At 40.7% G+C, this 15,649-nt stretch overlaps 1 protein-coding gene across 3 annotated transcripts in view; it reads right to left on the reverse strand.

Annotated features, from left to right (window-relative positions):
* adgrv1 (adhesion G protein-coupled receptor V1) overlaps window positions 1–15,649 on the reverse strand; it is a 128,685-nt gene that overhangs the window by 26,098 nt on the left and 86,938 nt on the right. For all 3 annotated transcript variants that reach the window (XM_088076916.1, XM_042489006.2, XM_088076915.1), the window contains 3 exons: window positions 10,917–11,033; window positions 6,557–6,735; window positions 3,097–3,254 (listed from right to left, as the gene is read on the reverse strand). In XM_088076916.1, coding sequence (XP_087933042.1) covers window positions 3,097–3,254; window positions 6,557–6,735; window positions 10,917–11,033 — 454 coding nt within the window. The remainder of the gene's footprint in view (window positions 1–3,096; window positions 3,255–6,556; window positions 6,736–10,916; window positions 11,034–15,649) is intronic.

Below are 15,649 nucleotides of genomic sequence, written 5' to 3' on the forward strand. Positions count from 1 at the left end.
CATTCTGGCATCCAAATAAAGCAACTGCACATCCTCAAACACACAAAGCACACAATACAGCACTCTGCAATCAAACCTCATCCATCACTTTTTTTTTTATTTTCTCATTCCCGACCAATCAACAATCAAAGTGCAGTCGGAGAACACTTTGAGCCATAAAAATTGAACAATAATAGTTATTCATTCAACTCTGCTCTGTTGGGAATTGAGAGTCTGCTCACTTCTGTATCAAAAGAACATTGTGTCTTGCAAACACACCTTGTGGGTTCAGTGAGGGCAGTGATAAGAGCGTACTGGCGTGCTTTGAATAGGACTGTTGTTAGGTCAGTTTCGTTCATTTGTTTTTTGTTTTTTTTTTTTTCACTGGCAAGCCTTACAAAGGCACAATGGAGTTCTAATCTTTGCTGAGGTGCAGGTACATGTCTGCAGGTTGGGACCGACATGCAGATACACACACTGGCAACACTTGCTTGATTTCATTGACGTCAGAAGGCCGGCTATATCTTGCACGGCCCTGTGAGTTTTACATGTGGGCTTCCCACAATCAGGCACGCACACATACACATGCGCACACACTTCATCTTATCAGGCCCCATCTTATCTCATCAGCTGTTTGCTTCAGTAAGTGCATTTAAAATATTCAGGATCAAAATATTCATTGTCTGAATGGCATCAGCTGTGCAACAGGTTTCTGCACAAATCTCAGCTGGATGGAAATGTCAGGTGAAGCAAAACATATCTGATCAACAAATCCAGGTGAATCAAAATCTTTTTTGTGAGTGTTCTTTTGTCTGACCACCACACAGTGCAGGACTGAAACTGATCAGGGTTGTTGTTACAATGCATGCAGGCTTTTAAACATGTAAAACATTTTAACTTTTAGTGTGGAGTCCAGGGAACGAGCAGAGGCGTAGCCTGTGTTTAGATCAATAATAAATTACAGGCCTTCCCTTCACATTTGTTTTATTTCCCTCTGGACTCTGGACATGCTGAAACAAAGCCAATGTTGATATATTGCAAAGAGGTGTACCCTCACTACACTCTGCCAAAAGCTACAATAAATAAAAAGAAAAAAGTTAGACTAAATGTAGTCCATAGTTTTGTGTACATGTTCATACTTATAAGTGTGCGTGTATATATGTGGTGGTACTGCAGGGATACTCAACTTGCTTTGCCTGGGGGCTACTTTTGCAAAATGACAGATGACCGGGGCCCACACATTTATCAATATATAAATTAAATAACTGCCCTGCACAGGTCTGTTGTAAGCAAGGGGCGTTTCTAGGATTGAGGACATTCTGGCTTTTGCCCGGACCTCTGTGGGGGGTCTAGGGGATCCTCCTCTGGCACTTTTTTGGGAACAAACTCTATTTTGATGCTTTGATGCTTTTAAATGCACTCTGACACCTTATTTTGATTTAAAGTACAAAAAAAATTCAATCTGAATCCATATATTTTCATTGTTTATTACAAAATGGTCATTGGGCCACCCAGCACCCCATCGTGGGCCAGATTTGGTCCCCAGGCTGTAAGTTGAGTATCACTGAGGTACTGTGTCACTATGCAGCAACATAAAACTTAAAGTTGCAACCAACACAGATGCATCATGGGACAGCCAATAGCTCACCTGGTAGAGCGGGCGCCCATGTACAAAGGCTATGTCCTTGCCTCAGTGGCCTTGGCTTCGATTCAACCCCCGACCCTTTGCTGTATACTATCCCCTCTTTCTCCCCCGTTTTAAAACCAGCCCAAAAATAATAATCTTTTTTTAAAAAAAAAAGCTAAACAAAAACACACAGATCCATCACTGCATGGACTTGGACAAAGACTGCTGCTGTCCAATTCATGTGGAGCCTTTTCACAGCGCAGCTGTCCTATACAAAACTGGACACACATACTCACACCTCAAGGGCCGTCTGTCCTCTGTGCTTGTGAAACACACACTCAGCTGGGACTTTCGACTGGTGCTTTGAATCGTGTGTGCTGTGCCTACCTTCCCCTGTATTTGCTCTTCGGTTCTCTCTCTCAGAGTAAATAAAACATTTTAGAAGCTGCTGATGTTTGCTGCTCTGACTGCTTCCTCTCTACAGTTCTTTTCATTCAACAAACAGTACAGTACCATATTCCCAGTCTTCTCATCCCTCTCCCTCTCCAAAACCTATCCTGTCTACTCAAACTCTTGATCTCTGCTGTCCGCACCATCCTCCGTGGTAAAATACTCCTGTTGGGCAAAATTCCTACACACTGACCTTCAGCCTCAGTCTGGTTTGTGAAGAAGAAAGTATTGCTGTCTAGTTAATAATGCACACCTACCTGCAGCACCTCAAAGCAATGTTTTGGTTGCCTACACTACTTCAGAGGCCACACACAGTGTGTAGGGCAAACCGCCTGCCAGCCAAAGGACTGGCACTAATTCAGGCTTTGCTTTGTCATTGGAGGGCCTTGACTGAGCACAACAAGCTAAAGCCTGCTGATTCTCACAGATGGCCACTGATTACAGCCATGATACTGAGGGACAAAAGTGGTTTGGCCTGGATCGTCATGTGTGGGCGCAGTGACCGACTGCACTAAATAAATGCTGCTGATTCATACTGACTGTAACTCAGTGATGATTATTTCTCTGCAAACAAAAATCCTGCATAAAAGTTCGAGGTTGTTTCCACACATCTTACTACACTGCCTTAAGTGCATCAAAATACATATGCGCAATGGCCGAATAAAGTGTGACTGTTAGCAATTTTTCATTCCAAAGAGCAGGTATTATTTTTTTCTGTATCATAAATCCGTTGGGTACACACACAGCAGACAGAGACAGAGGCAGAGCCTGTTGGCTGAGCAAAAAAAGGGGCTGAAATCTTTTGCCAAAAATAGAGGTGGATACAGTCTAGTTCCTGAAGGCATACTGGCAGCAGGTTACTTGTTTTTATGGTGTTTGTATGTGTACAGAGTAAGAGATTGTGTGACTGGACACTAGAGCAATTTTAACATGATCTTTTCGTGTGCATGAATATTTTTGCCTATTGAGATATAACACACATTCTCAAATATTTTGTTTAACTGAATTCATTTATGTATGTAAACACATTTATTGGGTACCTGTGCTGTTGGTTCGTCCGCGGTAAATGTCATCATAGGCCTTCCACTGCTGAGTAACCTGGTAGGCATGGACGAATACGACCAGGACTGCAACCAGACAGATGAGAGGCACCAGCACCGCCGTGCACAAAGCCGCATAGATGTTTGGGATGAAGCACCTAGAGAGAGGACGGACGAATTTTTAATAATTATAGAAAGAAGCAGAATGTGGGAATAAGAAAGTGGGAAATTGAAAGAGAGAGACGGGGGAGTCATGCTAAAAAGCATCGAGTAAAGAGTGCGTTCGGCTAAGAGGAAAACTCTAGAAAACAGGATCGTATTACGTGCCTATATTGCTCTATATTTACTCAAGTTAAGACTTTGTTTCTTTAGGTTTCACAAACAGGATCTGGCCGGTGAGACCTCTGAGCCTGCCTAAGACTCAGGGCATTCTTGCTCAACAGAAGCTTTTGTCTTCAACAGCAAAACACATATGATCTTAAACCTTCTCGGCAACCAGGTCACCCTGCAGCCATGGGATAAAATCTAAGGCCAAAGACGCTTAAAACTATTTTTTCTATTTAAAGGGCAAATTAACAAACAACATGCTACATGTGTTTTCTGCTGTGAAAGGCTGATGAATCTCGAGTGGTCATGCAAGTGATCAGAACAACCAAAAATCAAAAGAATGCTTATTTCTTAACAAAGTGGATTTTTTCATTTAAGCTAGGTGATGTTTTTTATCAAAATAAAGTTAATTCTCTTTCTAAAACTTGTCTGTTGGTGAGTCAATTTGTTTTCCTGGGATATCTCAGAAGTCCTTTCCCAGCTTCTGTCCAATCAGACATGTTTGTTCTTTTATTAAAGAAAAGAAACATTTTTCTCTGGGAAAATCAACATCCTCATATAAACTGTAAATGTCAAACAACTATCAAAACACTCATGTGACTGTGTACTTTTCACAAAACAAGTTCGGCCCCTGCTTTGGTGGGAGTGTAAAACACAGATAGGACCTCACCGCAGGACTGAGTAATCCCAGAGAAATAATTGGAGCTACGCTAGCCATAACATAACATGAGGTATTCCAAATAAAGCATTGCATCACTCTGTGCCAGTAAGAAAGTGAGACTATGAGAGTGTAAACACACTGGAATATGGATATTTGTACTGCTGTGGCCTTGTGAGAGGATGAGATCCTACTGGAGAGAAAGTCTCACAAGAAAATGAAATCCCAGAAATTCCCGGGGTGAATGACGAAAAAAATTACCCAGGGGACCCATTTCACTGACTAATATAGTTTGGGACAGAGACAATAAAGTGAGCAATATCTTTTATGGGGGATTTTCATAGAGATACTGCTGGGGTTTTCTTTTCTATACATATGGCAGTGAGGAATGTAACAAGTCACTTAAACACAGGGTTTAAAGAACTCCTAATATAAAGTTAAAGGTATAAATCAACTCTATCTTAAGGAGGCATACAGTATGCTGCCGGGATAGCCTTTTGACTCACATAATGTCAACACAGGACATTTAAGTTGTACATTTATATTTCCACAGGTATGACTATAAAACAGCCTGCATGGAATAGATAGATGTCACTTTAGATGTCTGCCTCCACAGAAAGTCACTTGAACAGCTTTTTAACTCATAAAGTAGTCAAACTAACCATGAATCAGTCTGTCGAAGCAAAGATGTTTAGCGTGGTTTACACACTTTTTTATACAAATGCATATTAATTGGGTTTTCGACTCAAAATTACAGTATTGAGATTTACTGCAACAAGCAAAAAACACTGTGAGGCATCTGTCGTGAAAATTTTCCGATCACTTCTTTTTATCCACTGTGCATGTATATTAAGTGCGAGAGGATTGAATATTGTAAGTAACATGAAATTCAATCAGTTTAAGGCTTAAGCATGGTATCAGAATAAAAATTAGCTTTTGCAGGAGCAATCATTAACTACTTTGTATCTATATCATACAATTCAAAAACATTGAGGATCTATTTATGTCTATCTTGTGATTCTGTCTGTATGTGATTTTAGAGAAAGGTAGTTGATTGTTGGTGGTTCAGTCCGACTACCAACCCAAAGCATCGGTATCTGATAAATGGAGAATGATTTCAGACCTGGGAATTTCTCCAGAGTTACGCAGCACCTTTAAATTAGACTTTTTGTTTGGTTATGAATGAATCTCCTGCTTTTATGCTGTCAGTTGTCTTTTTGGGTCACACTTGAACTTAAAGACAGGTCGGTATCCAATTTAAAGATGTACAAACTAAATTATGTGTCATTATTAAAAAAAAGAAAAGAAGTCCAACCAACATAAAGCTAACAGGAGCTCTCAACCACACAATGTGAGACCCAGTTTCACAAAGAAAAACACTTACACAGTAACATACATGGGGTGAAAATAACAAATACATGAAATAATAACTCTGTCTAACATTGTCTTTATGTCACAAATGCATACAAATACAATGTGTATGACACAAAAATTTTCACTATCACAAGGTCTGAGCTTGACACCTGTTTGTATGCAGGCAGGTTGAAACTGAGACAACTTGAGCTGTGAGAAACAAGGAGACAGCTCCCTGTTTACACACGTAAGGAGGGAGAGGGAATTCAAAGGCTGATTCAGGCTCTGTGAGAGGAAGGTCGCTTCCAGGGAAACTGAATACTGAATACTCTGTATCCTTGAATTTCTCATGTATACTGTCTTACACACACCCACCCACAGGAAGCACGCACTCACACTTGATCCCAAGGATAACAGCCACACCTAAGACCTCTCGGGCTAAATTTAGATGTCATTTAAGGGTTCAGACATCATCAGTATTTGACTACCCCTGTCACGCACGCTTGATTACACACAAAACATGGCCCTTAAAGCACACACACTGCAATGTAAAAAGGTTACTTTGGCAATGACTACACAACCACACACACACATACACACACACTCTTAAGCAAAGAAACATCTGACAAAGGAACATTATAGAGATTTTAAAAAAGTGACATCATTTGTTTTGTTCTATCATTATCTATACATGGACGGCAACATGTTATTTTTTAAGCTCACACACACGGACATTTATTCAAGTTTTCTCCTTTCCTCCCCACACCCTGCTTTTGGGAAAGGCTCCACCTCTAAGGTGAAAAATCAAGACTCTGTGTGGGGAGACACATTTATTTATTCATTTGATTGGACGAGCTACCTCCTCACATGATGTCACTGGCTCAGGTGTTTTCTGTTTGCTCTGCTTCAGTCTGAAGTGGAATTTACCGAAGTCTAAAAAAAGAAACTGACTGACTCAAACTGGTTTAAAAAAACACACTCATGAGCCCTCTCATGAAAACACATTGCATCATTATTGGGTCAATGCCACCTTCCTTTGATCAATTCTAAAGACCACTGTGTGTGTGTGTGTGTGTGTGTGTGTGTGTGTGTGTGTGTGTGTGTGTGTTTTGCTCCACTCACACATCTCCTAGCACCAGTCCATATACACTGTGTATGGTCCATCCAAAGCCTCCGAGCAAGACAATGACCAGGACAATGATGACCAGAGCTGGAAGTCCCCAGCCGAGCAGGAAGTAGAGCAGGTATCGACGCTCCGTGTGCTCGTCATTCATCACCAGCACTTGCCAGAAGTTCACTGCCTGGGGACAGAGTTTGAGAAACAACTTTTGTACCGAACTGTGAATGGAAAAAAACAGATATGTACAAACGAGAGCAACACCTTCACATTTCCCAATAATGGTGTGAGGAAAGGCGAAAGAGTTTGGAGGATTTTTTAAACATTCATTGAGGACATTTGGTCCACATAGTGTGTGAAGTACAACCGCGTTTTTTTTATCACAACTGTAATAGCTCTGTTTGCTTTGTAATCTAGCAGGCTTTGATATTCCCATCCATCTGATACACTGAGCCCCGCATTGTTACATAAGCAGCTTTTACTGAACACCTGTTGGTTGCAACACAAAGTCTTATCCCTGTGTGAGGACATCAGCAGACAATAACATATCTTTTAGATAATTTTAAACCGCTGCAGTGGTAAAGAGCAAAGGGCAATGGTTACTTTTAAAGTTCTACTGCGGGCTTTGTTTAAACCCCTAAAACTGAATCTCAGTTAAAGGGTACGTGTTATTTTGAATGAGCCAACTTGGGATAAACTGATCCTTTAAATGTAATTGAGGCAGTTGAAAAAACTCACTACCTGAATGTCTAACCACGTGGCTGGTTGACCGACTGGCTAACCCGATGGCCAATAGTAGCCACTTATCCACCCATTATCACAGTCAAATGCATTTATCCATTAGCAGAATATTGGCAGGTGTGGCCTCACTACAAAGCAGTGAAATCAGCTGACTAACTATCACAGTGACACGGGGTAAAAATACGCTGTAGTCCAGTGCGAGGGTATTCGCAGGTCCTCCCTGGCTGAGAGAGCTCTACAGTATTGTTATGTAATACTATGCAGTAATTTCTCAGTAAGCTGAGGTTGCCTCTATGAACCTCTGCAGTCAAGAAAAAGCTGGCCTGGATAGTGATTCAATTACTGGCTGTTTTCTGGCATTATGTCAGTGCATATTTCCCTGACCAACTATTGGACATACACATCCTCACGTGCATGCACTCACACAGACGCACAGACACACACACACACACACACACACACACACACACACACACACAGATGCAGTTATTGATTTGAAGTCTTCTTTGTGGTCTGAGATGGTTTGCTGGCACCAACTCATATCAGCTACTTAGCTGAAAGCAGCGACCTGATAGGGGGGAAAAATGAGCTGTGAGACATCAGTGGGGTCGATACTGAGACATCAGTGAGGTTTTATAGCCACACATCAATCAAAGCCAGAGTGACAGCAATATTTTTATTGTCAGCTGTTGTAGCTGCTGACAATAAAGGAATGACCAAGGATGCTTTTGGCAGGGGTGACAACAGAACAAGGGAATTTTAAGAAAAAGTATGAGTGAGTGAGTTTTTTAAGCTACAAGTTCATGCTATTTAAACTCCGTCTGGGGGTTGATCATAGTTTATGCTTTCTGCCCTAGATCATATCAGCTCTCCCAACACACTAACTCCTACCATGTGTGTCCAAACCCGCTTTTTACGTCAAAACACATCTCACTGCCAATTCTCGTCATCCAAATTCTAACACTTCTTAAGCCACATGAAAGCCTCTGGTCTGAGCCTTTATCCCTTAAGATATCTCACAGGTCATCTGGTAAACATTCTGATATGAAAAAAGGGCTAATCTTATAATACTCCACCAGTAATAACATTTGTGCCAGGAGAGATTATATTCACTACATAAACAATTATTATGTTCACTTGGAAACGTCACTCGTCATCAAAGACTGAGGGGTGATGGAAACAAAGCAACAGTCAGTTACGCAAGAAGAGGACAAAGAGGCAGGAGAGAGTTTATTTGGGGACAGGTCTCCTCCTTATGCTGCTCTCGTACAATCTACACAATTACTGGTTTCACGTGTTTATGTGGTGGAACTCATCTTAACCCTGCCTAAATTACCTGGACATATTCCTCTTAACTAATTCAGTGTTCGACACAGAAGAGATTTTGACGACGTATCACAATGCCCACTATAAAATACTAAATATTATTTGTCCCTGAGTTCTCAAAACAAAGTCAGACACTGTTCAGTAAAGATAAGTTGAACATGTATGGCACCGAGAGCAAAAACTGTATAAACATGACAGAAAAACGCTGAAAAGCTGCTGTCTAAGTTAAGTGGATCATTTCATTCCATTTTCTCTTCCACATGGTTTCTTAAGGTCCCATATTGTAAAAAGTCAGGTTTTTATACCTTTTTTTTTTTTTTAACTATAAAGCAGGTATAGGTGAGAAATTTTTAAAGTGCTCAATCGCCAGAGAAACACACACAGTCCGTATTAAGAAACCTTTGTCTTTAAATGAGCGGTTAGGACTTCCTTTAGGTTGTGATGTCACAACTATACTATGTAAAGATAGAAACTGCTGCTACAGTGCCATTATAGTTTTACAGTTGTTTCTTGGCTGCAATAATAATTTTCCCTATTAAGCCAGTTCATTTGTTTCAGTCCAGGGAAGGCTTTGGAGAAGGAGGATCAGCTGAGGTAAAGGGTCTGTCCGTAGGACAGTGTTCCTCTCCAAAGGAGCTGATGAAGCAGTGCGGCCCATGCTCACCACATTCCTGTGCTCTATCAGCAGGTCATAAGTCATCTATAGTCTCTCTGAGGGATTAAAATAGGTTTAGGCGAGATTTACACGTGAAAAAATTGTATTTCTTCTTTTTTTTTGCTTTGTGCGTGGGATAGATCTTATTTTTTTCTTATGATATAAAAAAATTAAAAATAAAATAAGAGTGGGTGTTTAAGAAGCAATGAAAAGATCTGTGACACATTTTTAATGTCTGCCAGGCTCTGCCAGTAAAAACCAAGCCTTAATATCTTCTTCATGTGTGCGTGTTAAGCTTCAAATTGAGAATTTGCCTGCCCAGCTTTGTTCTTGGCAATTATGTCACCAGAAAAAGAGAAAAAAGAAATAGAGGGCAGATAGTCAAGAAGAAGGGGGGTTAAGAGCTGCTGGTGTGAGGTGTTGCTAAGTGGTACCAGTCTAGGGTCAAAGATCATGTCGTGCAGCAGTCTGGTACCTTCATCTCACCCCCTAATCAAAACCTGCCTAAGCCCACATGGTGGGGGAGTGAAGTTTTACTGGTTATTACGTAAAAAACACATGCTTCACATAAGGCACGAAAGAAAGAATGGGAACCCTGTTTATGCCAAGTCATGAGGAAAATGAGGAGGAAAAGGAACACTGTGAATTACATATGCCTTTCAATAAGAAATAATAAATTAAAAAAATCATGTCCAGATTAACTGCAAGAAACAATGAAGAATCAAGTGACACTTAAGTACAACATAATAAATTAGGACCTTTCATCTGCTGCACAGTATATCTTTCACCAACAGACTGTTTTTATTGACCCTCTTGAGTTACAGCTCAACACTTGGCCCTATTGTCTGATTATACGCACTCATTGTTGGGGCTTTTCGACTGTACAGACAGTTTTACATGGTGGTGATAAGCTTGGCAAAACAGCCTCCGCCTCAACTCTTATTCCAGTAAGAAGTACAGAAAAAGAGTAATTATCTCTCATTATATCAAAAAACTTGGGTATCACAGGGGTATGTCCACTGATGGTGGCCATGCCTGTATAGAAATTTTATGTATGTGATAATGTTTATGTAAAAAAATGTACAGGTTTAATCAAGAGTTGTTCCAATACCATCGCAGAAATGGAAATGCCTCCAATAATACCTGAAATACTGGATCTGGTATTGGCTGGTAAGTCACTTCATGCCAAGATAAGACAGTTGTCTTTTTTTCTAAAATGAATTCTTCTTCACCACTCTAAAACAGTAGCTTATGCAGCAAGTTGCACTATGCAACCACTGGCAACTACTTTTTTAGAGCGGCAAAGAAGAATTGATTTTTGAGCAATAGTGTAATGTTAGCCGTTAGCAATTTCATTGGGCTCCAATCTCTCTTGTCCATGTTTTTAAAAGCCTTTAACTTAAGCCATGCCATAAAATGATGATAACAACATTCCACATCCATACGGGGTTGGTGGTTTACAGCTGTCCAAAAAAAGTGTTAACGCAGTGGTGTGGGCTCAGTACTTGATATGCAAGTTCAGGTATTGGAGTTGGTATTGGAAAGGAAAAAACTGTCTCAGGACGAGATTATCTAACAGAATGCTATAAGGAGCTGTTTGCAAAGTCCAGTGTGTCTAGTGTTGCTTGTTATCCTGCTTTTACCTGTATGAGCATCCAAAAGAACTGACTGAGGTGGAAATAGTGAGAGAAGAGCGCCAGAGCAGCACAGCTGTCCTCTGAAAACATTCGGCCACGGAAAGCTGACACCAGGAAACAAATCTGTAGAGAAAGAGAGAAAAAAAAACTACATCAGTTACTATTGTGTGTAAATGAACCTTCCCTCCTTTAGCCTTAGAAGCAGCAACAGATTACAATTACTTAACATTTTGTGTGGCTACCTGGAACACTGGCACACACGCAGGTGCAGTCCTCCTTGCAGTGTCAGCAGGTCATATTTGCGCATGAGGCGATTTATTGCTTGTTTTATAGTCGATACATTTTTAAAGGAGACGGCGAGATTCTGATAGCCCCCCCCCAAAGAGAGACACATCCTATCCTGCAGACCTGTTACATCACCATGCAGCAAGCTATGCAGGCGGGAGAGCAAAACTAAAAAACAACATAAACAACACTGACAAATATGTTCTTTTCTTATCATCCTACTCACACAAAGATGTGGACAAATATGTAGGTGTAACACTTCTCTAAATGTCACAAAAAGGGCATTGCAGAATCACTGCAGAAAACAGCTTGTGGTCAGTGTGTGTGTGTGTGTGTGTGTGTGTGTGTGTGTGTGTGTGTGTGTGTGTGTGTGTGTGTGTGTGTGTGTGTGTGTGTGAGAGAGAGAGAGAGAGAGAAAGAGAGAGAATTTTGGAGGCTGTGACGCATCAGGGCCAAAATTCAATTTGTAACATTGGAGGCAGGACAGTGTGGAAAACCCATGAGGGCAGCAGAAAATACTGCTCTGCTGTCTATCAGAGAGCTTCATTAACCTCTGGCACTGACAGAGTGTGTGGTGCCAATGCAGCCGGGCGACTGTTACATAACCTGCAGCCTGTCGGCCCGATGCCAGTGCAGAGGAGCAGAGAGAGGGTGAATGGAAGAGAGTAGGAGCAGAGGGATGTGAGGAGAATGATAACTTGGTGTGAAATGCCACTTAGATTATATTCATTACACGCAGCGGTCAGGGACGAAAAGTAGCAGACAGCTTCAAAAACACAGACTACATTTTGTTATGATTGTTAGCATCTTAACAGGATATTTTTGCTGATTTTTTACTATCTTTGTATCATAACAATGTGGCTAGTATGTGTAAATAAAATATGGTAAGCTTCAGTTCATATAACAAGCGCACAGATCCCCCTATTTAAATCCGCTCGATGACATGAAACGTTCATACTTTTTAGCTATAATATGAAAGCTTTTTAACAGGAAGTAGGTGCAATGCCCTTTTGTTTAACTTTTATTCAAGACTGTTACCTGTTGGTCGCCATACTGTAATAGTAGTCTAAACGGCCGAGCTCCCATTATTTCTACAACCAACGGGAGCATTTATTGACTCGATGCGGCGCAGTGCATTCTGGTAGTTGTAGGTTTTCTTGCTCTTGAGTGATAGCAAATGCCCCTGTCCTTTTCTTCTGTTTTCTCTGATCATATAGCGTCAATGTCAAAAGTATTTACATCTTTTTACTTCATAGACAGCCTACTTTTGTGAAAAGACCATCTTTTAAGTAGTGAAACACTTCTTCAACAGAGTCTAAATACCCACATACAGTAATTATCTCTGTTACCTCAACAGTAATTTGATTTGTCTTGACAAAGCCACGTAACTGGTTCTGAAGACAAACAAGATGAGCTCTTAATGTATCCAAAACAAGCCAATGTATACTCTTGGCACCACCCTATGGTTCAGCTTATTTGCTTAGCTAGATCGTCTCTATAGTAACCAGGTAAATAGGCAGGCTTGAGCTGTGACGTGATCTTGTTTTGAACACTCAGGCACACAGCTTGTATTTGTCTGACTTGTCTTGCATTGAGGTTATATAAGGGATGACATTAAGTGACACGCCCTTGGATAACACCATATATCTTGCATGTTTGAGTGGGGTGATGTCGATGTAGTTACTCTTAAAATGTCTTTTCTACATTCAGGCTTTCTCTCAACATACATTTTCTGTCTTTTTCTACTCCTCTATGGAGGTTTCTTTTTCTATTATTCTGTTTTCTTCCATCAGGAAAACCCTAAATGACCATTCCTGGATTTTCCAGCTTACTAATCCTGTCTGCCTCATCCTGTTGAGCAAGGGGAAAAGTTAGGGCCTTTTTAAAAACAAAAAATAAAAATCATGAGTCACTTTCCCATCAATGCACCATGCCCTGCAGGTTGTGAGTGGGAGGGATGACACAGGAAGGAAACTCATGCCCGAGCTGCCTGGAATTGTGCCTGAGTGGAGAAGCTGTTCAGGTAGCTTATGGGAACAAAGATTATTCGGTGGGGTTGTGTGTTTTTGGCAGTGAGTTGGCCTCATTTGGCCAAAGGCACAGTATGACACACCATCTATCTCCTCAAAAGCAAAACAATGGGGCATCTATCAAGCAAGAAATGCTAAATAAACTGCAGGACGCAAGACACATAATCATAAGCAAACATGCAGTATACACGCATGTTGGTTTAGCACAAAGGCCTGTAATTTCGTTAAATCAAGCATAGACAGTCAAGTGCAGCATGCATAAAGTGGATGGCGACACATATTTGTGGCACACATGAAACTGAAGTGGGATAAATAAATGATTATTTGGGTTGTTTTAAATAAGATTTGGCTGCACTGAAAAATTTGTCTAAAGGCCTTTGTAATCAAAGTCCGCTTTTTTTTGTCCAAAATTGTCACATGTTGAAAAATAAATACATCTCATGTTGTGTCAATCACATTTACAGACTGACTCCAAAACTTTTGACCGTCATTAAAGCATTTTCTTTCGCATCTGTCAAAGCCCAGAAAGAGCTGTTTGACCAAGAAGTAGTAATAAAATGTGAACACATCCGCAACAAAAAAAAAGAAACTGGGTTCACGGTATCATTTCATAACTCAGATATGTTAATGTCAACAGGTAAAATAGTAAAATTCATGTGGATGACAATGGCAAGGAGGGGGATGTAATGGAGGATGAGGGCTGCACACAGACAGAAAAAAAGAGAGAGCTATAGTGTGGAGACCTTCGGGTGACCGCGGTGCGAAATGCGAGACGCAGCCAGAGAGTGGTGACAGCCAAGGAGGTAAGTGGAGAGAAGCAAGGGAGCAAAAGCACCTTTTCATTTAGTCTAAAATTGCAAACATTTTTTAATAAATAGAACAATAAAATGCAACATTTTATATTGAATGAAGTATTGAAAAAAAAATTCACATGAAAAATATGGCCTTAAGTCTTAACGTGAGCACTGCACCCACGCAAACGTACTACAGCCTTCCGTGACAAAGCCTAATAGCCACAGGGATAACTATTGAACCACTGAAACTACTGACCTGTGGTGAAATGATGACATAACCGGTAGAGAGAAATGGCCTTGTATAGAAAGGAGGGCAAAGGGCTTAAAAGAGTGTCCGTGTGCAGTGGTGTGAGTAACAGGTGGCTGCCCCACAGATGTGCATGCCTGTGCGTTTGCGTCCTTCATTGAGCTGAGCTGAACTACCTGGCTCAGGTCAAGGCTAGAAACCAGGTAAACAGGTATGGTGAATCAGTCTGAGTGAGTAAACATGTAAGAGGGCAGTTCAATAAAGGTTTTATTTAATTAGAGCTGTCGCCATCTACCTTTTCAAAAGGCTGACAGAAACCTGATCTGACTTTTTATTGCTTTTGTGCCTATTACATAATACTCTATTGTCTCCGCTAACTATGGTCTGGATAATATATCACACTTTATGTCATATGGCTAAAATAGCAGGGCAGGGCATGAAACTGTAAAAGGTCACAAGTTATTAAAACCACTCAGGACTAAGAGTGTTTTCATAATGGTTATTTTCTTTTAATGTTACATTAGAGAAGAGGCTTGCAGAATCAGACATAAAGATGCACTTTACAGTGCAGCTCCAATCAAACCAAGCCATCAAGTTCTCTGTAAACAGACATGTTGCCATTAGCTCGGGCAGTGTCTAACGTAGGGCAGTTTTACAGGGTTCCTCCACATTTTAATGGACAATTTCATAACTGTTTCATGACTTTCTGACAGCTACAGAAAATAAAATTTCAGATATGTTACCTTACATGGAAGGTTGTCCACAAAAGAGTACTGTTACAATTTCAGTATAAACAACCAAATACCATGACTTTTCCAAAAATTTCAATGATTCTCTACTAATAGAATGATGTTGTCCAGGCCTGGATAAGGTTATTTTGAAATTCCATGACTTTTCCAGGTTTTGCATGACTGTGGGAACTCTGGTTTTATTCATCCAGAAACACTCAGACTGTCTTGGGGGCAGTTTACTTGGAAGGCCAGAAAAAAAGCCTCCAAATGCACACAGGAAACAGATCTTCCACTGGAGCATTTACTTTTTTACAAAGTGTGTACTGAGGCAGAAAGCTTTGCCATTTAAAAGCTCCTGTCAGTCTGGCTGTGCCCCATGAGGCTACCATAAAATTTGAATGAAGGAGGTGAGTTTGGGGTTTGAAGCTCAGATGAAGCTCTCAGAGAATCGTCCTCTACAATAGTGGTGGTTGATTGAAGAAGTCAACATCAGTACCAAATAAAGCCTATAGACCAGATTTTGGAAGAAGAAATCATCCCAAACTTCCAGTTATCAGACTTTGGCATGGACTGGAACCTGTAAATGAAACTACACCTGTGAAAACATTCTCTGTTTTGAAACTTGTGTGATGTTGGGTGTGACAGGGATAAG

Source organism: Plectropomus leopardus, chromosome 4 (genome assembly GCF_026936395.1).
Source record: "Plectropomus leopardus strain MGB_pleo_1.0 chromosome 4, ASM2693639v1, whole genome shotgun sequence".
In the NCBI taxonomy this organism is placed as follows: Eukaryota; Metazoa; Chordata; class Actinopteri; order Perciformes; family Serranidae; genus Plectropomus; species Plectropomus leopardus.